This window comes from Salminus brasiliensis, chromosome 5 (genome assembly GCF_030463535.1).
Source record: "Salminus brasiliensis chromosome 5, fSalBra1.hap2, whole genome shotgun sequence".
Taxonomy (NCBI): domain Eukaryota; kingdom Metazoa; phylum Chordata; class Actinopteri; order Characiformes; family Bryconidae; genus Salminus; species Salminus brasiliensis.
Genome location: NC_132882.1, coordinates 24,585,968 through 24,613,961, shown reverse-complemented (window position 1 = coordinate 24,613,961; position 27,994 = coordinate 24,585,968). Strand labels below are relative to the sequence as shown.

Below are 27,994 nucleotides of genomic sequence, written 5' to 3'. Positions count from 1 at the left end.
AAATTAAGAAATTTCCTCCCAACAAACATAAAACCTTTAAAAAAAAGATAAATTAATCAACAAATAAAAATAGCTCAAGTATTAAAACTCTGAAAAAAACTCTATGTCTTATATTTAGAGAAAAGTAGAAATACTTCAAAAGTTCTTTTGTATTGTAGTCATAATAATAATAATAATAATAATAATAACAACAACAACATTGATGGGTTGTTATTTTCATGTAAACTATACTCCCGTTTCTTTCAATCTTTTTTATTTAATCTAGTAATGGTGGGTATTTACACTTGATAATGTTCTTCACACTGCTGCAGAGCTAAGCTACTTTCTTTCTGTTTCATTTTCATTTTAAGATATTTTGTCTCTGTTGGACATTTAGAGTCCATGAGCAGTAGTAAGGTGTGTGACTCACACGTATGTTGGACATACTGCAGTCTCTTTCAGGATGTGTATGTCTCTATGCATATGAGTGTTTATGTACATAATCTTTTACAAAGGTACGCTCCATTTGCACATTTGATATGTTGGTGTGTGTGTGTGTGTGTTTTGTGTGAATCTCCCTTCATCTTGGAACGCCGCAATTGAGTTTACTGCATGAACCTCTTTCAACATCTTTCGCAACCTGTAACAGAGAGACAAAGAGGGAGAGAGGAAAAGAGAGATTAATTAATTTCTTTCAGGTTAAGTTCATTAAACCCCATGACCTTAAGACCTCCTACTTTTGAAACTCAGTCTGTTTATTTGAATTAGAATTCTTTACTCCCCCCACTGGAAGGCCTATACTCTCCCCCCTACTGAAAGGTCTTTACTCCCCAACACTGAAAGGTCTTTACTCCCCAACACTGAAAGGCCTCCACTCACAGCACTGAAAGGCCTTTACTCCCCAACACTGAAGACCTCCACTCACAACACTGAAAGGCCTTTACTCCCCAACACTGAAAGGCCTTTACTCCCCAACACTGAAGACCTCCACTCACAACACTGAAAGGCCTTTACTCCCCAACACTGAAAGACCTCCACTCACAACACTGAAAGGCCTTTACTCCCCAACACTGAAAGGCCTCTACTCCCTAACACTGAAGGCCTCCACTCATAACACTGAAAGGCCTTTACTCCCCAACACTGAAAGGTCTTTACTCCCCAACACTGAAAGGTCTTTACTCCCCAACACTGAAAGGCCTCCACTCACAGCACTGAAAGGCCTTTACTCCCCAACACTGAAAGGCCTTTACTCCCCAACACTGAAAGACCTCCACTCACAACACTGAAAGGCCTTTACTCCCCAACACTGAAAGGCCTCTACTCCCTAACACTGAAGGCCTCCACTCATAACACTGAAAGGCCTCTACTCCCCAACACTAAAGGCCTCCACTCATAACACTGAAAGGCCTTTACTCCCCAACACTGAAAGACCTCCACTCACAACACTGAAAGGTCTTTACTCCCCAACACTGAAAGGCCTTTACTCCCCAACACTGAAGACCTCCACTCACAACACTGAAGACCTCCACTCACAACACTGAAGACCTCCACTCACAACACTGAAGGCCTCCACTCACAACACTGAAGACCTCCACTCACAACACTGAAAGGCCTTTACTCCCCAACACTGAAAGGCCTCTACTCCCCAACACTGAAGGCCTCCACTCACAACACTGAAAGGCCTCTACTCCCCAACACTGAAAGACCTCCACTCACAACGCTGAAAGGTCTTTACTCCCCAACACTGAAAGGCCTTTACTCCCCAACACTGAAGACCTCCACTCACAACACTGAAGGCCTCCACTCGCAACACTGAAGACCTCCACTCACAACACTGAAGACCTCCACTCACAACACTGAAGGCCTCCACTCACAACACTGAAGACCTCCACTCACAACACTGAAGGCCTTTACTCCCCAACACTGAAAGGCCTCTACTCCCCAACACTGAAGGCCTCCACTCACAACACTGAAAGGCCTTTACTCCCCAACACTGAAAGACCTCCACTCACAACACTGAAAGGCCTTTACTCCCCAACACTGAAAGACCTCCACTCACAACACTGAAAGGCCTTTACTCCCCAACACTGAAAGGCCTCTACTCCCCCTACTGAAAGGTCTTTACTCCCCAACACTGAAAGACCTCCACTCACAACACTGAAAGGCCTTTACTCCCCAACACTGAAAGGCCTCTACTCCCCAACACTGAAGGCCTCCACTCACAACACTGAAAGGCCTCTACTCCCCAACACTGAAAGACCTCCACTCACAACGCTGAAAGGTCTTTACTCCCCAACACTGAAAGGCCTTTACTCCCCAACACTGAAGACCTCCACTCACAACACTGAAGGCCTCCACTCGCAACACTGAAGACCTCCACTCACAACACTGAAGACCTCCACTCACAACACTGAAGGCCTCCACTCACAACACTGAAGACCTCCACTCACAACACTGAAGGCCTTTACTCCCCAACACTGAAAGGCCTCTACTCCCCAACACTGAAGGCCTCCACTCACAACACTGAAAGGCCTTTACTCCCCAACACTGAAAGACCTCCACTCACAACACTGAAAGGCCTTTACTCCCCAACACTGAAAGACCTCCACTCACAACACTGAAAGGCCTTTACTCCCCAACACTGAAAGGCCTCTACTCCCCCTACTGAAAGGTCTTTACTCCCCAACACTGAAAGACCTCCACTCACAACACTGAAAGGCCTTTACTCCCCAACACTGAAAGGCCTCTACTCCCCCTACTGAAAGGTCTTTACTCCCCAACACTGAAAGGCCTCCACTCACAACAATGAAAGGCCTCTACTCCCCAACACTGAAAGGCCTCTACTCCCCAACACTGGAAGGTCTTTACTCCCCAACACTGAAAGACCTCCACTCACAACACTGAAAGGCCTTTACTCCCCAACACTGAAAGGTCTTTACTCCCCAACACTGAAAAGTCTTTACTCCCCAACACTGAAAGGCCTTTACTCCCCAACACCGAAGACCTTCACTCACAACACTGAAGACCTCCACTCACAACACTGAAAGGCCTTTACTCCCCAACACTGAAAGGCCTCTACTCCCCAACACTGAAAGGTCTTTACTCCCCAACACTGAAAGGTCTTTACTCCCCAACACTGAAAGGCCTCCACTCACAACAATGAAAGGCCTCTACTCCCCAACACTGAAAGGCCTCTACTCCCCAACACTGAAAGGCCTTTACTCCCCAACACTGAAAGACCTCCACTCACAACACTGAAAGGTCTTTACTCCCCAACACTGAAAGGCCTCTACTCCCCAACACTGAAAGGCCTCCACTCACAACGCTGAAAGGCCTTTACTCCCCAACACTGAAGACCTCCACTCACAACACTGAAAGGTCTTTACTCCCCAACACTGAAAGGCCTCTACTCCCCCTACTGAAAGGTCTTTACTCCCCAACACTGAAAGGTCTTTACTCCCCAACACTGAAAGGCCTCCACTCACAACAATGAAAGGCCTCTACTCCCCAACACTAAAAGGCCTCTACTCCCCAACACTGAAAGGCCTTTACTCCCCAACACTGAAAGACCTCCACTCACAACACTGAAAGGTCTTTACTCCCCAACACTGAAAGGCCTCTACTCCCCAACACTGAAAGGCCTCCACTCACAACACTGAAAGGCCTTTACTCCCCAACACTGAAAGACCTCCACTCACAACACTGAAAGGCCTTTACTCCCCAACACTGAAAGACCTCCACTCACAACACTGAAAGGCCTTTACTCCCCTACACTGAAAGGTCTTTACTCCCCAACACTGAAAGGTCTTTACTCCCCAACACTGAAAGGCCTTTACTCCCCAACACTGAAAGGCCTCCACTCACAACAATGAAAGGCCTCTACTCCCCAACACTGAAAGGCCTCTACTCCCCAACACTGAAAGGCCTTTACTCCCCAACACTGAAAGACCTCCACTCACAACACTGAAAGGTCTTTACTCCCCAACACTGAAAGGCCTCTACTCCCCAACACTGAAAGGCCTCCACTCACAACGCTGAAAGGCCTTTACTCCCCAACACTGAAGACCTCCACTCACAACACTGAAAGGTCTTTACTCCCCAACACTGAAGACCTCCACTCACAACACTGAAAGGTCTTTACTCCCCAACACTGAAAGGTCTTTACTCCCCAACACTGAAAGGCCTCCACTCACAACAATGAAAGGCCTCTACTCCCCAACACTGAAAGGCCTCTACTCCCCAACACTGAAAGGCCTTTACTCCCCAACACTGAAAGACCTCCACTCACAACACTGAAAGGTCTTTACTCCCCAACACTGAAAGGCCTCTACTCCCCAACACTGAAAGGCCTCCACTCACAACGCTGAAAGGCCTTTACTCCCCAACACTGAAGACCTCCACTCACAACACTGAAAGGTCTTTACTCCCCAACACTGAAAGGCCTTTACTCCCCAACACTGAAAGGCATCTACTCCCCAACACTGAAAGGCATCTACTCCCCAACACTGAAAGGTCTTTACTCCCCAACACTGAAAGGTCTTTACTCCCCAACACTGAAAGGCATCTACTCCCCAACACTGAAAGGTCTTTACTCCCCAACACTGAAAGGTCTTTACTCCCCAACACTGAAAGGCCTCCACTCACAACAATGAAAGGCCTCTACTCCCCAACACTGAAAGGTCTTTACTCCCCAACACTGAAAGGCCTTTACTCCCCAACACTGAAAGACCTCCACTCACAACACTGAAAGGTCTTTACTCCCCAACACTGAAAGGCCTCTACTCCCCAACACTGAAAGGCATCTACTCCCCAACACTGAAAGGCATCTACTCCCCAACACTGAAAGGTCTTTACTCCCTAACACCGAGGACCCTCACTCCTGACACTGAAAGGCCTCCAATCTCAACACTGTTAAAACACTGAAAAACATTGACTCCTCCAACTGAAAAGCTTTTACGCCCTCTACTACAGGTGTGGGCAATTCTGGTCCTGAAGTGCCAGATTCCTTCTAATTGTTTTTCTTTTTCATCTGACTCTCCTGTTAATTGCCAGGTTTAGTAGGTCTGCTAGAGCAGGGAAATTAACAAACTGTGCTGGACTCTGGCCCCTTTTACCCACCTCTGCTCTAGTAAAAGACCTTTACTCCCTCTGAAAGGCCTTAAAACTCTTACTGAAATACAAATGTCCATAAACCAGTGAACTGAATCAAATACAAAATGTAAAATGTTAAAATGCAAATAAAAAAAAAAACAACAAACATGAGAACTGAGGAATTACACCATTGATCACCCATTCTGATCCAAAAATGTCAATTGCTTGGATTATGTGTGCACGTGAGAAACTTTAACCATTGTTTGAGAAAACCGAAACCAACCAACAAAGTATTTTGTGTAGTCGTTATTGTTTAGTCAAGTATTAAAAAAAATAACAATTCAAAGCCTAAAGAATAAGGTATTAAAACAATGTTATAAACAGCTTAATTACAGCTGAACTTTGCACATATAAGATTTGTTTTCCAATTAAAACATGAGCATGTTTTATACATAACAAGGCTTCATTTCAAATATGCTCTTTCACACACATTCGCATCCACAGTAACCATGCAGCTGAACACAATGAAGCCTGAGATTGCTGTGTGTTCATGTCTGTGTGTGTGTGTGTTTACGTCTGCGTAGTCAAAAATGCATGTTTAAGTTGTCTGCTTGTTTATATGCTCATAGCAAGCAAATCGTCACCCGTCATGCAGCACTCTTTTTTCCATCACAGGAATTCTGGGATTTCTTTAAGAACAGTATTACTTGATATTATTCAAATGAGGAATGTTTAGCAATCCCTTGTTAAACACCCATTAATTAATCTGATGAACAAAACATGATTCGGTTTTATTTTCCTCCCAGAAGTCCTGCATGATTTCTTCAGTTAGCACAACACAATGAATTTTACCGTGAGCACCACAAACCTTTACTGTCCCTCAAAGCAACAGAGGGAGAGAAACTGGGCAACGACAGAAAGGGGAGAATGACAGAGAAAAAGACATGGGCAGAGAGGGAGAGATTGGGCAGTGCGCTATAAATTTGAAGAAAAAGCTGCTCATGTATTTGCCATGCTGTAATTAAGGTTACACATACACACACACACACTCACGCACTCACACTCGCATACACTAGCGCATCCCAAATAAACAGCACATCAGTGGGCAACACATCACACCATCAACCACAAAACACTCTGAGAATTGATCAAAAACAAACTGTAAATGGCAACATTAGTCATATTCACTACAAAAATCAGATAGAGAGAGCGAGAGAGAGAGAATGAGAGCGATACAGTGCGAGAATGTAAGAGTTTGAGAGACAACAAACAAGAATGTAAGTTTGAGAGAGACAACGTACGAGAATGTGAGTTTGAGAGACAGCGAACGAGAATGTGAGCTTGAAAGAGACAGCGAACGAGAATGTGAGCTTGAAAGAGACAGCGAACGAGAATGTGAGCTTGAAAGAGACAGCGAAAAAGAATGTGAGTTTGAAAGACACACCGAACGAGAATGTGAGAGTTTGAGAGAGACAGTGAACGAGAATGTGAGAGTTTGAGAGAGACAGCGAGCGGGAATGTGAGAGTTTGAGAGAGACAGCGAGCAAAAATGTGAGAGTTTGAGAGAGACAGCGAGCAAAAATGTGAGAGTTTGAGAGAGACAGCGAACGAGAATGTGAGAGTTTGAGAGACAGCGAGCAAAAATGTGAGAGTTTGAGAGAGACAGCGAACGAGAATGTGAGAGTTTGAGAGACAGCGAGCAAAAATGTGAGAGTTTGAGAGAGACAGCGAACGAGAATGTGAGAGTTTGAGAGACAGCGAACGAGAATGTGAGAGTTTGAGAGAGACAGCGAACGAGAATATGAGAGTTTGAGAGACAGCGAACGAGAACGTGAGAGTTTGAGAGACAGCGAACGAGAACGTGAGAGTTTGAGAGACAGCGTACAGAATGACAGAACGAGAGAGAGAGTTTGTGAGAGACAGAAAGTAAGAAAAGGAGAGAGAGAAGGGATTATAGATTTGTCTTCATATGTGAGTCATTAAAGCTTGCCGCACAGCAACCGATCAAATTGTAAAGAGATCAATAAAATCACAATGCACTAGACTCAGTCCATTGTAGCCACGGCAACACAGCATGCAGCCCAGCACTTGGCTTGTCACCACGGCAACCCAAACACAGGCCAGTAAACTTACTACAAGTGGGAGCTGTAAGGGGGAGGGCATTATCTGTTGCTAGGCAACTGTAGGCATAGCCATAGCGATGGGGCCTCCTGCGATATACGATGTGGCGTGTGGACCTTGGCTTGTGATTTGTAGATTTCAGGAAAAAAATACAGAACAAAAATTCGACAACTGTAAAAGTGAAGGTTACATAACACTGGGCATACATATTAATTGTCACAATTGTTTTTTGGATTTGATTTGAACTCTCCAGGATTATTAAATTCAGTGGATCATTATTCCGTAATTACATGGAAAGCAATGCAAACTGGTTAAGTGAGGAATTAAAGCCTGGAACCAGGAATTAAAGTCTGGTTAAGGCATTAAAATGCATGATACCTCAAATTCACTTAAGCTCACATGAAAGCACTGATTGAGTGTTCATGACAGACTCTCACTTTTCCCTGTTCCTCACTTATTCTCATTGCCTGGGTCAGTGGGGCAGACTGTGTCCATCTACCACCTGCCCTGCAGACTGGCATCCCATCATTCACATTGTCAGCATCTTTCAAATAGCAGAGGTGTGCAATTGTCGACCATTCAAAGTAACCGGTGGCCAATTATGAAACTATCAGTAGCTATATTTTTCCATTGACCAGAAGCTTGTTTCCATTAAAGTGACTATAAAATGCTTTATGCATTGCAAAAAAAGCACCGTCACATAAGTGCACTGTTGGCTTACCTGACCGATCTACTAATCTACTAATTAATTCATTTAATTTAAATTTATTCCCATCAGAGCCATTCAGAGAGATCCTGTTAGTCCAAGCCGTTGAAAAACTGTCCATTTTCTGGACATCTCTCTCCATCATTACACATCCCACACCGCACACTTCCACACTTTACTTACTACATTAACAAATACATTTTTCATTTGTTAATTCATGATTTAGTGTGCTTATGTGTGGCTTGGGATGCAGCCTTTATGTCCCAGGTTTTGTTGTGTTTGTTGAGGAATGTGAGGGAAATTGTGCATTTCTTGCACTCACAAATTGTTTATCCATTGAAGTTGAAGGGACACCTTTTTTGTTGACATTCATTAAATATTACCAATAATTTCATTTAATAATTCTTTGACAAAAATTCGTTGGCTGGAAGTATAGCTACTAAGACTTTCTGTTGGCACAGTCTGGCCCACTGACGGTTTCAGAGGTATCCTACTTTTCTCCTGCCTTTTTACTTTTGTCCTCTTTAAACACTCCACATTCTCTTCCTCTTCTCTTCCTCTCTTCCTCTCACCTGTATCTCATGTGCTCTCCTGTCTCAGTATGGCCTGTTGGCGTCTTTTGGCCTCTTTAGCTGAACTTTGAGACGCTTCATCCCGATCTGGAAGCCGTTCATTGCCTGGATGGCAGTTTGAGCACTTGTTGGGTGATCAAAGCTTACAAAGCCTAAGAAAAAGAGACAGCGAAAGAGACAGAAAGAGCGACAGAGAGAGAGAGAGAGAGAGAGAGAGAGAGAGAGAGGAAGTTAGTATGGAAAATGCATACCTGACACACATGTAAACACATAAAAATTGTATGCTGGTGTTTCCCAATATATGTTAATGTGCTGTGTTTACCAAAACACTTGCTCTGATTGGTGGCCCTGTCCACAAACACTTTGGCGGAGATGACGTTTCCAAACGGCACAAACATCTGCAGCAGTTCAGAGTCTGTAAACTCCTGGGGTAAGTGGTAAATGAAGATATTACAGCCCTCAGGACCTGCAGAAAAAAAAAACATCACACTGAAGCTCACTTTAACACATATTTCAGATTTAATTATAGAGGAGAGCAGGGAACAGACACCATCAGTGCTGGCAGGGTGAAAGCTAGCATGTGAATCCTCTGAGTCACATGAAGCCAGCCACTGCATCCTAATGCAACGCTAATGCAACACTGGACAGCTGAACGCACTGGAAGGAGACCACTAACTGCCAATTCTGTTACCAGACGCCAACATTGGCTAGCATCACGCTGAGTGGTGGGGGGAGAGAGCAATCCATCCAACTCACCCACGAAAAACTAGGCCAATTATGCTCTCTGGGATCCAAGGTAGGAACTGGCAATACCTTGATGATATTCTTTAAAGTACTGGCACAAGATAAATATCTTTACATACAAACAACCTGCACAAACACAGCTTACAGGTCTCAGTGCACAGGTGAGGTGCACTGAGAAAGTGCATTAGAATTGTATAGCAGTGCAACAATAAATTGCTAAAAAAAAAACTAAGCCTGCCATGTGGAGCATTCTGCCCTGGCATTTATTTAAATACGCATATGATGTTGCTATGGTAGTTGCTATGGCTTTTTTAGAATACTGGTTCAAGAAGAGTATCACGAACATAAAACTTTCTTACAGGAAATGACATCACCTTCTCGCTGCTGCTGCTGTTGGGGAACCAGTGTGTGTTGCTGTGGAAACGACGGGCTAACCAATCCATATGCAGCAGGGTAGGCCGCTGTGGAGAGTGAAAAATAGGGTGTAATGATAGACGGCTAGGAAGACATGCAGGGTAATTGCGCTAAAGCGTGACACACAGTGGAGAGACACGCTCAATAAAGAGCCTACAGCACATGGGGGTCATACCTGTGTAGTGCTGCATGCCAGTATAAGCCTGCTGAAGGGGATCCAACATACCAGCTGAACTCTGAGCTGGAGAGAGGGAGAATGCGATACAGTAAGAGGACACTAATGCATATATCTGCCTATTTAGTCTACAGTAATTACTATAGTAAGTAGCTCTTGCAAGGAGCATTTTAGTCCAGATTGCTTTTTGAATGGGGTACAGCCAATCAGAACATAGGTTATTAACATATATCAGTCATAAAGGCACAGAAATAAGAACAGCTGTTCTAAAGAATAAAGTGAGGTTGGAAAATGGTCACATAAAATGAATTATAATTGTTTTTGATAAATAAACCCAAACATACATTATAAGTGTATAATGGGGAGAGGAGGGGGTATTATGGAAGAAAATTGGAGGTAAAATCCCCTTATGTGTGTGTGTGTGTGTGTGGACACATTCTTAGCAATACAAACACAGCTTCTTCTCTAATAGTATTTTAATATTATCAAGGGTTGGATGGTATAATGGTAATACCATATGCTGCAGTATTTGAAAATGTTGACAGGTAAACGGATGTGACTTGAGCCTCAGTTAGCTGGAACAGTTAGCTGTGCTGTGATGTTATTTAAATACAGCTAGATAGTGCCAGCTTACTACAAGTCTGAACCCGGTAGAATCTGTCTCAGTCCAAATGTTTGTGGACACCCCTTTTAATGAATGTGTTCAGCTACTTTAGGTTGCACCCACTGCTGATACAGATGTGCAAATGCACATGCACAGCTTGTCTAGTCCCTGGAGAGAAGTATTACCAATAGAATAGAATACGATTCCCTGAAGCAGTGACTTTAAGACCATCCGACCTCAGAGATCATAACAGCAGTATCTTGGCTCCACAACCCTCTACCCTCAAAGATCTTTATAGCAGTATCCCAACTCCGTGACCCTCCTACATAGGAAAGCTTGTCCTATGTTGATGTTATTTGGTGCGGGAAATCATAAAAATAATTAACAAGCCCTTCCTAAGTAAAAGGAAATGTAGGCCAGGGTTGGGACCAGGGTTGGGAACCCCCGGGGTAGCGGACTGATGTGTATGGGCCGTTTCTGTTGCATTAATCACACACACTGCATCTCACCTTGAAACGGGTGAATGCCATTGGTGTAGATTGTTTCAGATGCTGACTGTCCATTGGCTGGCGCGGGAACAGGACTGTAACCGTTGACTCCCATCGGTGGAGGCAGGGCAGGTAAAGGTGTCGCTGCAATAGTGGGCGGAGTGTTTGTGCCTGCAAATATGCAGCGTTTACATAAGAACGAGAAAGCAGGGCAACAAAACCCTGGGAATGGGATTTTCAGTACTTCAGGACCAAATGCCAAAACCCTAGCTCAGCGCAGATCTTTACCTGAGGAAGGTGTGATTGGTGTTAGGGGAGTGGCTATGATGCCATTGGCATTAAGAGCTGCCAATTGCTGCATCTGCACTGTGGCGACTGTTGCTATGGGTGACAGGTAGGCAGACTGTGCTACAAGGTTCTGCTGCTGTACCAGCTGGGAAACAGAGACAGAGAGACAAAAAGAGAGAACAGAAGTGAAAAGGAGAGAGAAAATGGAAAGAATGAGGATTTCATCATGTGCATTGCCGATGTTAATACTTAAAGATGTTTTAATCTAATTGTAACGGGACAAATCTGTGTGTGTGTGTGTGTAAATATGTCTACCCTGCTCCTCTGGCTGGGTTCTGGTGTTGGACAGAACTCATGCTGGCTGCTGTCTGAGCTGCCTAATCTAACACACTGAGATAGAAGCCTGGTTTCATCTCACAACACACACTCCCTGCGGCAGAGACAAGGCAGGACCACAAGCTGTCTATCGCACAGTCTGTGTTTGAGCTGATGAAAGAGGTGGAGTGGAGCTGCCACTAACTAATGAAAAAACAACCACACTGTTTTTACTATTTAACAAATGTAATTCTTATTATTCTTTACTTTTAAATTACATTTAAATATTGTTGTAATAAAATATTGTGGAATGCTATTTTTAAGAAAATGCTTTGAAAACGTCCTTGACATCCTTTATTTCTTTTCCTTATCTTTATGGTGCTCGGCCCACAGCAAATATTGCACTTCAGGGTCAGTGGCTGACAAACTGTGCAGATGGACTACAGTAATCAGTGGACCTGAATGGCAGATGAAGCTTTACCATAAAGTGCACAGGGGGTTGAGTTGAAAGTGGAAAGCAATAAAGTGAACAGGACTGATGCAGTGTGTACTACGCTCACAGTAATGCATGAATACTCACAGCCTGTGTGTAAGCGTTGTAGGCCCCCAGGTTGAGGGTCACAGGGCTGAAGACGGCCAGCTGTGAAGCTACCTGCTGCATGCGCCGCAGTCCTCGCTCTTTCTCTGTGTCTGCGAACTTCACCACCAGGCTGGAGGAAGCTCCCTAAAAAGAGAGGGTGTGAGAAAGAGAGAGAGAGAGAGAGCATGAAGGAGAGGCGCAGAGCATGCAGAGAAAATGTAAAAGATAGAAGTAGAAAGGCATGCACTAGAACGGGCCTGGAAATAATACAGTGACTCTTAGGGCGTGATTCATAAAGCACACCACCGGATTTACAGTGGCATTAGAAGGAAATGGCATGTACTTGTCCATTAATAAGCATTACCGGCATGTTTTACCATCTGTGTGAAACATGGTGCTAATGTGAATTTCCCTCACTTCCATGCGCCATTAATGATTCATGAACCACACCGTCATGCTTAAAAATTCAGCCTGACTGATTTTGGCGGTAAGTGTTTAGTAAAAAGTTGATGCAGTTTTAAATATCTTTTCTATAATGCCTTTAAACATATTTGGTTTCATTTGGCGCTGTCAAGGTTGAGCATAATGGCTAACATACCAACTGCCACCCGAACTGAAAAACTTTCAGAGCACATTAAAACAGACTAGCTTTAAACAGGGCTCAGCCAGTCAGACAAATACTTACAGACCCCGTTCATACCTGGTCACTTTATGCATCTTCAGGATCAGGATTAAATCTGGATAAGGCCAACGCATCCTAACTCATACTAAACATCAAAATCCGTTTACTCTAACCACTTCAGGAGGTGGAGACGCATTTGAGGCACATGTTATAGCAGAGTACATGCATCCATCTTTCCAAGACGCATTCACCAACAAAACACCAGTACATAACTGCCATACAACCAGCGGATTTGCATATTCCTAAGTCTGGCTAACCAGAGACGTATTTGACTATCAATTGTAAATACATGTGGCTAACATGTTAACAGGTGTTATCAGGTGTAAATGAGGTTAGAGATCTCAACCTGTATATCTGGTCTTTATCCCTTTACTTGTTGACTTTTTCCTGTCGATCTAACTTCTGTTTACATTTAAATAAACATGATTTGGAAGGCTTGCTCTTGAGTTCACATGTAGTAAAAAATATTGCAGCAGTAAAAAGGCCCCTAGAACCTAAAGCCACAGGAAAGTTGAATCTGTTCTCTTTAATTAAGGTCGTCTGTACAAAGTATGCTGTGTCAATAGCACTCTATTAACCAAAAAATGACACATATACAGTACTTTGCCACAGTTTTTCCATATGTTTTAGATATAAATTGGAAGGTTCTAATCTTGGGTACTTCTTGTGTCAGTGGTACTCTTACCAGTCACAGAGCCGATGTGTTTTTGTTCAGCTTTAGCTACACTATCTATTCAGCAGCAACTCCACTCAGAGAAACTCACCAAGCAAAACCTAACCAGCATAGCCAAAAGCTAGGTAAGCGTTCTCTCTCTCTGCCAGTCTGTTGTCCATCCATCCCATTTATCTGTTAGTTCTCCCTGTTCAATTTTATTCACATAGTGTTACTTTAAATAGGGTGCTGCAAATGTTGCGTGGTGTAGTGCCATTACTGCCTGAGTTTACGAAACTGACTTACTGAGAGTCCATGACTTTTTCCAAGTGTAAGTGTGTTTGTGACAGTGTGAGGTGTTAGAGAGGTAAACTCACAGGTAGCGTTCTGCTTCCATGAAGGCTGTTAATGGCTGCCTGAGCTTCAGCATGGCTTTGGAACTTCACAAACGCACAACCTGTCCATCATAGACACACAAACACAGAAACATTAAGGGTGTAACAATTCAAAAATCTCCCCCATCACTCAGTCTGATGCTAGCCAGTGCTGATGTCTGTTAGCTGCCATAACAGTTAGTGTTCTCCCCCAAGCGTACTCAGCTGCCCAATGATGTTGCATTGGTGACAGCTGGAAAAGAAGAGACTAGCTGGCTTCACGCGAGGAAGCATGTGCTAGCCTTCATCCTCCCAGCACTGGTGGCATAAAACAAAGTCCTTGCTTGTGGGTGGAAATGGCCAGTTATCTGATTTTACTAACTAATATGTTAGCCCTGAGCTAATCAATGCTTATGAGTAGCATGTCCCATATTTTCAAAGCAGGGGGTTATTTGATTATGCTCACTGCAGTAAAATCAGTGTCAATACCAGTCACTTTCATTCACTCCAGTGTGTTAAATGTATTGATCAGTGCTCCTGTGTGTATTGAACTAAGAGCCACACAGTGTTATACACGGTACTGTTACACTCCTAAAACACGTGTGTTGTTTTACAACAGGGGCGGCCACTAACAAACCTATTCTGCTTGCTAACTAATTCTAAAAGCTAATTTTCTATTTTCTAATAATAATGTGAATAATGTGTGTGTGTGTGTGTGAAAGGTTGCTTGTGGTTGTAGATTTTAAAATTGTATGAGAGTGCATGCCTGTGTGTATCACTGTGTATGAGTGTGTGTCTTGCCTTTACTGGTACCGTCAGGTGCTCTCAGTACTGTACACTCATCAATCCTGCCGAATGGCTCAAACATCTTTCTCACATCATCATCCTCCTGCTGCTTCCCCAACATCCCTACAAACAACTTCCTGTCCTCTGAGAGAGAGAGAGAGAGAGAGAGAGGGAGAATTGAAATTATTAGAATTATTAATATATAATAATATAAGATTAGAATTATTAGAATTTATTATAAATATTTTTAAAGAAAAAAAGACATTACTATACATTATTATACATAATAATAATAATAATAATAATAATAATAATAATTATTATTATTATTATTATTATTATTATTATTATTATTATTGCTGCTGTTGATTATGTTGTTCTTGTAAAAGCATAAACTCAAAAATACATGTCCTCCACCAGGGGGCAGAGTATACCCACAGCTCACAAGAAACCTAATAAACCAGCACAATTGCAGGAGAGTGTGTGTGTGTGTATGTGTGCACAGGAGGCTATTTCTGTTCCTGTCTACTTGCCTGCTTGGCTTTCTGCACAGTGTTGACTCACTTTGTCTATCTGATGCACAAGCTGTGTGTGTGTCTGTGTCTGTGTGTGTGTGCATTACCTCCTCTTCCCTCGCTGTCTGCAGGCTTCACCTGAATGGGTCGATTCATCTAACAAAAGACAAAAAACAAAAATCATCAGCAAGCTTGTAAACCTCTCTCAGAGCCATCAGCCATCAGAGCCTCCAGAGCGTAAAGAGGAACAGCCATCAGAACCTCTCTAGCTTATAGAGAGAACAGCCATCAGACAGAACAGTCACCAGAACCCCTACATCCTAGAGAAGAACAGCCACCAGAACCTCTGCATCATAAAGATGAACAGCATCCAGAACCTCTCTATCCTAAAAAGGAACAACCACCAGTAAAAGAGGAACGAAAGAGCAACAAAGAGTGCTAAGAAAGCTTAGTAATTCTGGCCATCTTTTCAGGATTACAAACACACAATGGATTGAGAAGAAGAATGTGTGTGATGGAGAAATACATTTTCTGTGTTCTCCAAGAGCAGGTTTTACACACTGACTGGTCACGGCTCTTTCCCACAAGCGTGTGACAAATCCCAGGTGACCAGAGCACTGAAATTACATTACATACACACATGAGGGGGAGGAAAAGATCTGATAACACACAAACAGAGAGAGATTGTGTGAGAGAGAGATGGGTTACAGGGCTTAAAATAACAGAAAAAGGGTGACTGAGAGAAAATGAGGGAGACATGTTGGCTCTGGTTTGAGTCACGACACACAGCAATGGACCTACTCATAAGAGAGTGGGCAAAAGTGTGAGCGAGAGACAGAATATGTAAAAGAGGCTTGTGTGTGTTGTATGATGATGTGACTAGAGTGGATCTATTTATTTGCACATACACACATACACACAATCCACGTCTCTGATTGCTAGGTTATAATCGGTCACTGATATGTGCTTATACACTGCCCAGTTCCACCCACTTCACTATTTCAGTATTTCACCAAGATTAGGACTAAATCTGACCCACAGCCTGGACAAATTGCCAGCATCAAGCCATCAGTAGTACATGATTCCAGTCCTCGCTGCACACACTCTCTAAAACACACCGACCGTTTATAAGACACGAGCATGACTCCACAGGCTTCAGCCAGAGAGTAATGCTGCGAGTGGAGAAGGTGAAAAAACAGAAAGGGCAGGCCGCTGAAAAACACTCCATAACCACGGCGATGAGCGAGATCAGACAGGTGAGAGAAAAGGGTCGCTCTGACACAATGCCACTCGACATCGGCATGGCAACAGTGCCTTTGGCCACACACGGCCTCGTCCGGCTCCCTGTAGTCATGACGACATGCTGATACCGAGAGTGGTAGGTAAACAAGGATGCCAGTTGCCAGGGGCAACAGCCGGCCTCTAAAAGCTAACAAAGAGAGACATGGAGAGAGAGAGAGAGGGCAAGAGAGAAATGGGTAAAGTGGGTTGTGAGGGAGGAGGAAAATATATATACATGTAAGTAGAGGACTGATGAGAGATACAACAAAGAGAATCAGAGCGAATGCCACTAAATACGCCCTTCATCAGTGGTCACCTTTTAACCATAGTGCTGCTCTTGGCTGGATGTGTTTGGGGGGTGGACCACTCTCAGCCTAGCTGTGACACTGACGTGTAAGAAACCCCAACAACACCACTGTGCCTAATAACACTCGTACCACACATTCTACCACGTTGCTACCATGTCTGAGTCACAGTTGTGCTAAAAAAAACAATATCTGATTGCCAGCATCCCTGTGGCCACAAACTGACCAATGATGAACAGGGTAGTGGCTGATAAATTGTGCAGGGCTGCTGTCCGCAGTACTCTGCAGTACACTCTACAGTACTCTGCAATAGTCTTAATTATCTGAGAAAGTGATGTCTAAGAAAAATGCTTATATAAAATTAGTGACCTGGTCAATAAGCAGGTATTATTATTTTTTAAGAATTAAAATACGAACACTGAAATAAATATAAATTTACAAAAAAAAAAAATTACATAACAGGAAAGACCATTATTGCTGTTACCATCCATTCAAAACTGAGTGTATCTATTCAGTTCTCCATTAAAGCAAATTAAATGAGCTGCTGGTGAAACTGAACAAATCCATTGATACAGTATCTAGAGTTCACAGAGATGTCAGCAACCGAACCTGTGTTCCTCCAGCCAAGATTTCATTGCTGTTGCACTAAATCCTTGTATCTCCAATATGGTCACTTTACAGAAGGACAAAATCTTCTTAAATTTCAATGAAAGTCAATGTAAAAAAGACTTTATTCCAAGTTATTTTGAAGCATTTCTATTATTCATGATTCCATTCATCATGACCTTTTGACACAAAGTTAAGAACAAGTGTCAGATTCACATTAAGTAAAAATTGGCACCACATCCTTACTATTTTATTCATGTTTATGTGTACTGATTGTTATAAAGTATTGTCCCTGACAGAAATACACAATACTAAAGTATTGTTGTGACTGTGCATAGGTGGGCCTCATAAAGTGGTGAGTGAAATGATAAAAAACAACATATGTGTGTATAATATGGACAATAAGTGTATAATGTTCACTGTACTACTTCTGACCTGAGTCCAGTCTTAGTCATTCTATGTTATATCTCTAAATATCCCCTTTACAGGAGAAGTAAAAAAATCTGTCCTAACTTTCAATGGAAATCAGCGAAAAACATTTTATTCCAATTAATTTTGGAGCATTTCTCTTAATATAAAGAAGAACTGCCAGATTCTCTTTATGTCAAAAAGGGAAAAAACTAAAATAATTAATTAACACACAAGGTCATTCCAAAGGCAGTAAAAGTCAATCTGGACACACATGTCTACAAACTATCACCATACTTACAGAATAAACACATGTACATATAAGTCATGATGTTATAACATACTCAACCATACATGAAATATATGCTACAAAAATTCACACAAACACAGTCATACATTCATTTCTTTCCTGGCAGTAATACCAAAAGGATTTGACATGGATTACGGAGTATTAAATTCTTGGATTATCCAATCAAATTGCATTCCACCCCTCTCAGCCTATGTGCAATCATCAGACCGTACCACCTTGCAGCATCAGCGGGGGGAGGCACGGGACTGGAGCGCTGTCGCTTTCACATTTCATTTTCATACCCGCAGGACACAAAGGACTGGTCTATAAATAACATCTGTCAGTCCACAGCCTGCCTTACTCTCTCTCTCTCTCTCTCTCTCTCTCACACACACACAGACACTCATTTCTTATTTTCACCTGCCACCTTACACATCACATTTGTTATTCTTGTATCATGCACATTACCTAGCAACCTGGTATATCTTACTAATACTGTATCCTAGCAACCACATCCTATAGATTCAATCCATAACCTCTCATCTCATCCTCTTTATGTTTGAAACTCAACCCAACATCACTCATCCTCTTCCAATGAAAGAGTGAATGGCTAAGAATTCATTACAGCCATCCCACTGCTTTCACACTGAATTCAGTTTTTTTAAATAAATTAATTTTAAATCCATAATGTTCAGAATATACAAAGCAATCCTGATCAATGACCAGTCCCTTCATCCATATTATTTCATTCAGTATGTTATTCAAGCATCCACTCATCACAATGAATGAATGAATGCATTTATTAATGACTATAAACACTGCACTGGCAGGTCATCAAACAAAACGAGCAAACAGGATTTTCCACTCTAGTGGATTTTGGTAAGGCAGTTAATGGTAAAATAGGCTAGTGGACAAAAAATGAGAAATGCATATTGTATCACCTTATAATATAGTTAACTATAATTAATCTTTCTTTCTTTTTATCTCTTTTCATCACCATCCATCTCTCTACTGCTCTCTATCTCTCTCTCTCTCTACCAGATGTCTCTGTTTAGCTTGACGCCCCCAAACTTTCAGCACTGCTCTGTTCCTCCCCTCCCCCCACAAACCTCAGATCTATTCATCCTTTTATTCCCCCTGCCTCCCCCTCTTCAACCCTCATCCCTCCCCCGATTTCATTCATCAGATCTCTCCCACTCGTCCAGCCTATCCCACCATCTGGAAAATGGTAAAAATTAGCCTGAGTCCATTCCACTGAGACCAGTTATCCCTGCAGTTTTGATCATATTTGGAATGAATTTGCAGGTGTATCAAAATGTATGGTAATGTAGGTCTACCAGCAGTAGCAAAAAATCCCAGTCTACAGGAAATTCAGGTCAGAATTGTGGCTATAAGATGCAACTGAGAGACAGGGACCACCGGAGTGTTTCACGGCTCATGGATCAAAACCACTTTGTTTCCAAGCATACTTCTAAAAATACTAAATGTCAGTGCAGGTCCTTCACATCCAATATCTGAAAGGACACTCTGCAGGAAACCGCATACCATGAACATATGGAGCAGAGCAGCCTTTGCTCACTTCTGCTCAAGAATGATGAGAATGACAAGGATTTTCGCCACTGCTGGTAGACCCGTATGACTGTGCGCTTCCATAAACTTGCAAATCCAGCTACTTCCTTCACACTATGGTCTTCACACAAATTGAGCAAGACATTTTCTGCACTGTACCACCTCTTCTCAATATATGAATCCCGTCACACACCCGCAGGTATTTATAACCCAATTATCCTCAAATGTCAGGATAATAAACGTAATAAAAATCAACTGAAGAACGAAACCTGCATGTCCCTGAATGAGAGAGAGAGGGCGAGAGAGAGAGGGCGAGAGAGAGAATTATTTATAGTCAGTACTGTTAAACACATGTATCACTACATTGGCCCAAAAATGCACTATAGTGTAGTGCAGATGAGCTCACCAGAGTGACATCACACACTACACACCTAACACACACACACACACACACACACAGTTCTGGATTTCTACACCACACATGGTTGTTCCATCTGTTATTCTACTTTCTTTGAGTGATTTTCCTCACTGTTTGAACACCTCACTCCCCTGTTCTCCTCTCACCTACTTCCATGCTCCGATTCCATCTGTCTCTCTGCTCTCACACTTCATGTTGTCTATTGACCTACAGCTCCCACCTCTGTTACTGTACAACACACACACACACACACAAGCATTCTGACAAAACCCTTACTGACGAAGATACGTTATGCACTATTTAACACATGCATCATCATTAAACCCATGCTACTGTATATGAGAGAGAGAGGAATCTGGGGAATAGATGGAAGGGGGGTGGCGATGGATAGATGGACCAAAACAGATGGAGAAATAGGGACACAGAAAGATGGGTAGACACAGGCATAGATGGATAGACAGCCCTTTATTAGGAACACTATACTAATACCAGGTAGGGTCTCCTTCTACTCTCAAAACACAGTTGCTCATGGCATGGGTTCCACAAGATGTCTAAGGTGACATGATTGCATCACACAGTTCTGCAGATCTCCCGTTCTACCACATCCCAAAAAAGGTTTTACTGGATTCAGATCCGGTAACTAGGAAGGCCTCAGAAGAACACTGAACTCATTTTCATGTTCATAAGACCAGTTTGAGACTTATGACATGATGCATCATCATCCTGGAAGCAGCCATTAGAAGATGGTAAGGTGTGCATGAAGAAATGCACATGGTCAGCAACAATACCTAAATAGACTTTGGCATTTAATCCATGATTGACTGGTATTATAAGACCCAAAGTGTGCCCAGAAAAAATCCCCACACCATTACACCACATCCACCAGTCTGGACTGTTGACACAATGCAGGTTGAGTCTACGGATTCATGCTGTTGGTGCCAAGTTCTGACCCTGCCATCTGTGAGCCTCAGCAGAAATCAAGATTCAACAGACCAGGTTATGTTTCTCCAGTCTGTTTCTTTCTGTTCTTGGCTGACAAAAGTGGAACCTTAAACTCGACCCTCGGTGGCAGTCCTCTGCCTTGAGGTTGGACATGTTGAGCATTCTAAGATGTTTTTCTGCTCCTCACAACTGTGCAGAGTGGTTATTTGAGTTATAGTAGCCTCTCTGTTGACCTCTCTTAACAACAATCCATCTGCAGAACTGCCTCTCACTGGATGTATTACCCTTATTGCACCATTCTGAGTGAACTCTAGAAACTGTTGTATTGAAAATCTTAGGAGATCAGTAGCTACAGAAACACTGAAACTAGCCTGTCTGGCACCAACAATCATGCCACACTTCAAATCAGTAAGAACTCGCAGAGATTAAGCAGTATCAGGTCAGTTGTTTACATGTCTGTACTCATTTTTGAGTTGCTTGTTTTTTGTCCTTTCGACTGAAATTAAACCCAGTGCCCCAGTGATGCGTAGAGAACACCATCTGTTCATCTTTCTCCTCCTCTCTCTCTCTCTTTCTCTCTCTCTCTTTCACACACACACACACACATACACAAATCCCCCTGTTTTGCATGACTGCATGTTCCTTCAATAGTTTGCATGTAGGCATAATCAGATGATATTGAAGGTTAATATGTTTTATCTTACAGGGTCTGTGAGAAAATGTCATATATTCTAACTTATGCTTTATTAGAAAAACTATGCAAATTGGTAGATTTATTCCTAAGGCAAAGTAAATAATGGATCCTGAATGAATGAATGAATCCTGCAAAATGCCACCAATTGGCGGTCATGCGGTTATGAGGGGGTTGGGCAGAGTGGAGACAGCCAAAGCAACAACTGACGCATCCCTCAGTCATTTGGTGTGCTTTCTCATGGCACTTACAAGCATAACAACAAGCTTAATAAATACCATACAGCTATATACATATACATATAAGTATGTGTACAGTATCACAGTTAGGTTATTTTGCCACTGTACACTGCCACCAATGTATCTGCAAGCATCATTACACCAAAAAAAGACTATCAGAGAGAGAGCGGAAACTTGAACCAAAATGAACAATCTGGTAGCATTATAAAGTAAATGAATGCACTGGTGATCTCAGCAACACCAAAAGGCCTGGAAGATCACAGAACACTACAGAAGGTGATGAACACCAAATTCTGTGACATCTAGTCAAGTCAGGAACACCCTCCAGGATGTAGGCATATAACTTAAAAGTGTTCAGTGTATCAGGAGATTCCTTCATGAAGGTAAACTTACTTCAAAATTTAGACTGCTCGTAACAGATTAGACTGAAAGAAATCATCTAAAAAGCCTGCCCAGTTCTAGAATGGGACATGTTAGACAGTGAGAAAAGCTTGTGGCATGCCAGAGGGCAGAAAGTGTGATTACAAACTTAACAAATTACAAAAGAATAGAAGTTTGTACAGAAGTCCCTGTAGTTCCTGATTAATACGGCTTAGTGTGTAATACGTTAAATAAGAGGTAAAGTGTGTATGGAGAAGAAGTATAGCAGCATGATGGAGACACTGTTATTGTTTTATCATGATAGGACTTGATAGAAGTAGCCGATAGAAAGCCCTTATTGATCACTGCCCACACAGTTCATCAAACAAAAAGGTTAATGATGGCTAAATAACAACAACAACAACAACAACAACAACAATAATAATAATAATATTACTGCAATCAATAGCAACTTCACATTAGAGAAAAGCAGAGGGTGTAAAACCAGTCATTTTGCATGTAAAATGACAAACTGTGGATTAGGAGGCAAGAAAAGACAAGAGAAAGTTTGTGAGACAGGAGGCAGATGAGAGAGAGAGAAAGAGAGAGAGGAGTCTTCCTGAATGATCTAAGAGAGGTCAAAAGTGTGTCAGGGTGGTAGCATTAATTACTGCCTTAACACTCTCCATCCCCATGCTCAGCATTTAATTCCCACTTTTACACACACACACACACTCAAGCAGCAGAGCAAAAACTAAATGCTAGTTGTATGACACTTTACTGTGATTTTACTGCAGCTTAATAGCATTAATGTGTATGCTAACACACTGAACGCTCCCAAATATACCAATATATCAAATCTAGTAAACTAGACATTTACACACTGCAACAACTGTCAGTGACTGCTGTGCAGGTCACTTTAGGTGTCAGGACTTTGTTGTACATAAATAATAATTACATAAACGTAATGTATGATGGAATTCACTAGAACAGCCACACTGTCACAGTCTGCCACTCAGAGGGAATGGGCAACACTGTTAGGGGGCTAACTATGACTATAACAGATAACCACACACACATAGACACATTGGCATATTTAAAAAATACCAGCTGCCCTTTTTTGTCTAGAGACTAACAAACGCAAAAGTAAAGTAAAATAAGAAACTTCGTATCTGACGTTTATAAGACTCTCCTCTGTTGAAACCATTTTCACACAAATAACCCCTGCACATTCTTTTAAATCACATACAGAAGATAATCTGTATAGCATGTGTGAGATTACGAATAAGATCATTTCTAATATCTTGAATAAAATATTTTTTAATGCATTGATATGTATGATATATTGCCCAGCCCTACTTAAAAGAAAATCTTTCTAACAGAAAAAGTCCTTTATTGGTAACCTTACCATCTTCTGTAGTGTAAGATTTATCACAATACTAGAAGGGACCAGGTCTTGCAAAACATACAATCACACTGTAATGTAAAAAAAAAACCACACACACACACACATAGAGATGGGAGAGCTTGAATGTCAAATGACCCAAGCCTTGCGGTGTAAATGCCAACCACAAACATACACATATACACACACACAGTAGACTCACCCCTGGCAATGTTTTTTGCTCATGCAGAGCAGTCTGGGCTTTGATGGCTGATTCCCGTGCACAGTATGTCAGAAAGGCACATCCTAAGAGAGAGAGAGAGAGAGAGAGAGAGAGAGAGAGATCAGTTATATTATAGTTACTTCATGGATCAGTACTAAAATTACACCACAGTTCATTATTACAGACACAGCACAGATATGTATTACAAGTATTACAGCTACAGGACAGCATAGTTACACTACGATTCAGTATAACTATTAAACCACAGTTTACTTCAACAGACACAACACTGTTCAGTTTTAATATTAGTTACACTACAGCTCAGTATTACAGTTAAATTACAGCTCAGTATTACAGTTACACTACAGCTCAGTATTACAGTTAAATTACAGCTCAGTATTACAGTTACACTACAGCTCAGTATTACAGTTAGATTACAGCTCAGTATTACAGTTACACTACAGCTCAGTATTACAGTTAGATTACAGCTCAGTATTACAGTTAGATTACAGTTCAATATTACAGGTAGATCACAGCTCAGTATTACAGTTAGATTACAGCTCAGTATTACAGTTACACTACAGCTCAGTATTACAGGTAGATCACAGTTTAGTATTACAGTTAGATTACAGCTCAGTATTACAGTTAGATTACAGCTCAATATTACATTTACATTACAGCTCAATATTACAGTTACACTACAGCTCAGTATTACAGTTAGATTACAGCTCAATATTACAGTTACACTACAGTTCAGTATTACAGTTACACTACAGCTCAATATTACAGTTACACTACAGCTCAATATTACAGTTACACTACAGCTTAGTTTTCAAGTTGGATTACAGCTCAGTATTACAGTTACACTACAGCTCAATATTACAGTTAGATTCCAGCTCAGTATTATAGTTACACTACAGCTCAGTTTTGCAGTTAGATTACATCTTAATATTACAGTTAGATTACAGCTCAGAATTACAGTTACCCTAGAGTTCAGTGGTAGTTACACAGCTGATTATTCAGATTACACCACAGCACACTATCATAAGCCAACCATAGTTCATTGTTACACTTACACAATCACTGTTATTATTTACACAAATGCTCGCTTTTAGTTATTACAGCTCAGTTCATTATTACAGATGCACCAGAGCTAACTAAAATTACTCTGCAGCTCATTATTAATGTCACAGCACAGCTGATCATGATAGTTCACAACAGTCCACCCACAAGTAAGCTCCAAATCAAATCGAACAGAACTGATCAGAACTGATCAGAACTAACTGCAATAAATAAGAGAAGGGACACACACACACACACACACACACATACACATAAGGCAGGAAGCTATCAGTAAGGCTTTATATTCATTATAATGATGTGCATTCTTTATTTGGGCAGCAGCCCCTCAGACCTAGCTGTTGAGATGTCCCATAAATGGACGAGAGGTTATTCGCTGACCTGCTTCACAGCATACACTCAACCACAGCCACCTGCAGTCCCCCTCCTCCCCATTTCTGGATCTTAAAGACCAGAGCAAAACAGCAGACAAAGGCCTCCTTCACGCTCCTGTGCACGGGTTCACATTTGCAAAAGAAACCATTTACATGCACACTGAACGAAAAGATCAGTGTTAGAATTCCAGGATTCATGTAGGGTGCCAGTCACTGTGTAAACAAGCATTTCCCTCAGTCATGGACACTATAATGGCTCAATCCCAATCATACACTAACCTGCAGGCTACGAACTGCAGACAGCAAACAGTCATTACTTGCTCCCTGCATCTTTACTAGGCAGTTACTCTGATTCTCTGGTATTGTCTGTTTATTATGCAGTTGGCTGGCTAGGCTTAACCAAAGTCAACACAGGCAAGTCTGCTATCTCCAAAAGAGTTCCCTGGACAGTAGAGACAGGGATACAGTGAGCAGGTGTCCCAATACTTTTGTCCATTTAGTGTACAACACTGAAAACAGCAGTTTGAATTTACACTATTCAATTTCAATTTTGTCATCTCATTTTTTTCAGTGGACAGGTCATTAACATTGTTTTCTCAAGAACCCAGAGAATCCTAAGAGATTTGGTGTTCCCAGACCATTTAGGCACATGACACAATACATTTTTCACCGTAAGTGTTTTGGAATGTCCCCTCATTCTGCCCTGAAAGGCTTCTGTAACCTGATAAGTACCTTTGTGCATGCCGGTGTATTTATCCTTGATCACCGTCAGCTCATAGATTTTCCCAAACTGCTCGAAGATGGGCTTGAGGTCCTTCTCCTCCAGATTCCGTGGGATCTGCCCGATGAAGAGCTTTATTGCGTCTGCCTCCTTCATTGGGACGGTGGAGAGAAAAGTGTCCAAACGCCCCAGATCACAACACCACAACAGCAGGAGTTAAGGACAGGGATGGCTAAAACAGAGCCTCTGTGGGACGTATGAGATACATGTGAATGAATATATGCAGAAATCACATCACAGTGCCAATATATAATCAAATAGACTGTTGTTCAAGATATATTAGCCATGGGTCTAAAGTGTTGATGTTCCTGAAAACAGACGAATCAGCAGAAACAATAAAACAAAGGCACTTCCATTTGCCAATAATGACAACAATTATGCAAATTATATTATGCCATTAAAATGCCATCATGGCATCTATCACGCCCCGGTTTTCCATAGAGTAATGACATTACTTCATAATTACCTCAAAGCTGTGTTCCTCTAGAGCCGGCTGCAAGAGACACAGAAAGATTCACACATTTATTCAGATCCAGAGGGGGTGCGCTTCCTTTGTTTAACCCATGCAGAGTGCCTAGAGGAGGAGGAGGAGGAGGAGGAGGAGGAGGAGGAGGAGTGCCTTTGTCCACCTCTGTTAACATAAAGTCGCATGCACACTACCTATATATATATATATATATATATATATATATATATATATATATTATATTTCACCACTGTCATGCAAACCCTTATATCTCTAAAACAGCAACTTTACAGGAGAAGGGGGGAAAAAAACCCTTAATTTTTCAATGGAATTCTAAGTAAAATTTTGAAGCATTTCTATTGGTCCTTTCATCATGTAATTCTGACACAGTGAGAAACAGCAGCTGCTGGTTCTAAATTAGATCAAAGGTAAAGACCCAACATTTTTGAAGACAGTGACAGAATATAACTACATGCACACACAATCCAATATGTGCATATAGGCTGTGTGTTGTACTTGTGTATATAGGATGCCTATAGACTGTGTGTGTATAGTGTAATAGACCTGGTTTCTAAAGGCTGTACATGTGTAGTGTGTATGTGCGTATATATTGTCAGTATGTATGTAGCTGTATGTGTGTATATAGGCTGTTTATATGTAGAGTATGTGTGTGTATATTGGCTGTATATGCATAGTTTATACACATATATAGGCTGTATATGTGCAACGTATGTGTGTATATTGGCTTTATGTGTGTAGTGTATATATAGCCAATATTTGTATAGTGAATGTACGTGTGTATATATAAGATATATAAGTGTAGTGTTTGTGTGTGCATATAGGTTGTATTGTGTAGTGTATAAGTGTATATAGGTTATATGTTTAGTGTATGTGTGTATGTAGACTATGAATGTGTAGACATGTGTATACAGATTATACAAACATGCACATAAACAGACACATTGGCTATACACACACACACACAATATATGTATAGCTATATATAACCCTCATACTTTATACACACAGACACACACAGGCTCACGCGCGTTTTACACATATTGTAAACACAAATATGTTACACATGCTAATCAACGCGTACCCAATCCTGCCGCTTGTTTCCAGTTATTGCTGAATGCTTCTGGCGCTGGAGGTGAGGAGTGGATCGGTGTTGTCTCCCTCCAGTTCGGTTTCTCTAACGAACACGGACAGCTGATCAGTAGTCCTCTATCTTCAGTCCCACAGGTCGGCGTGTGTGTGTTCTCATCCCCCCGGGCTGCTTCCGCTCCTCCAGCGCCGCGAGCACAACCCGCTCTGCCGTGACGATCAGTCTCACTGACCACTTTCAGCCTGACACACACACACACACACTCACTCACACACACTCACACTCACAGTCACACCAGAGGCGATTCCCCTGCCTTTGGTACAGTTTTCTCCTCCACCTCCTCCTGACTGTCCCCTTCTCTTCAGCTGTTGACTGATCGTGATG

The 27,994-nt window shown here is 41.9% G+C and overlaps 1 protein-coding gene across 4 annotated transcripts; it reads right to left on the bottom strand.

Moving 5' to 3' along the window:
- Nucleotide 1: 1 nt before the first annotated feature.
- On the bottom strand, nucleotides 2–27,994 carry celf3b (cugbp, Elav-like family member 3b). 4 transcript variants are annotated; one of them, XR_011979719.1, is made up of 16 exons: nucleotides 27,605–27,994; nucleotides 26,503–26,529; nucleotides 25,988–26,222; nucleotides 23,802–23,884; nucleotides 15,194–15,242; nucleotides 14,587–14,715; nucleotides 13,789–13,868; nucleotides 12,078–12,221; nucleotides 11,183–11,327; nucleotides 10,916–11,065; nucleotides 9,803–9,868; nucleotides 9,573–9,674; nucleotides 8,792–8,935; nucleotides 8,470–8,621; nucleotides 7,204–7,312; nucleotides 2–619 (listed from the first exon to the last, which is right to left on the bottom strand). XR_011979719.1 is itself a non-coding variant. In XM_072679880.1 (15 exons), exons 3-14 carry the CDS (start codon nucleotides 26,130–26,132, stop codon nucleotides 8,494–8,496), a joined length of 1,365 nt encoding a protein of 454 aa, XP_072535981.1. In that variant the 5' UTR covers nucleotides 26,133–26,222; nucleotides 26,503–26,529; nucleotides 27,605–27,994; the 3' UTR covers nucleotides 2–619; nucleotides 8,470–8,493. The 4 variants fall into 4 exon arrangements, 3 of the variants coding, with proteins under 3 accessions (XP_072535981.1, XP_072535982.1, XP_072535984.1); XM_072679880.1 differs by lacking the exon at nucleotides 7,204–7,312; XM_072679881.1 differs by lacking the exon at nucleotides 7,204–7,312 and having other exon boundaries at nucleotides 9,588–9,674.

What these genes read in the sequence shown, in the direction of transcription:
- celf3b (XM_072679880.1), bottom strand. Translation starts at nt 26,132, where the DNA reads ATGAAGGAGGCAGACGCAATAAAGCTCTTCATCGGGCAGATCCCACGG. An exon ending in TGGCATGCAGCACTACACAG is followed by an intron (nt 9,675 to 9,802) that starts GTATGACCCCCA and finishes CACTCTCCACAG; the next exon opens with CGGCCTACCCTGCTGCATAT. An exon ending in CAATCAGAGCAAGTGTTTTG is followed by an intron (nt 8,622 to 8,791) that starts GTAAACACAGCA and finishes TCTTTTTCTTAG; the next exon opens with GCTTTGTAAGCTTTGATCAC.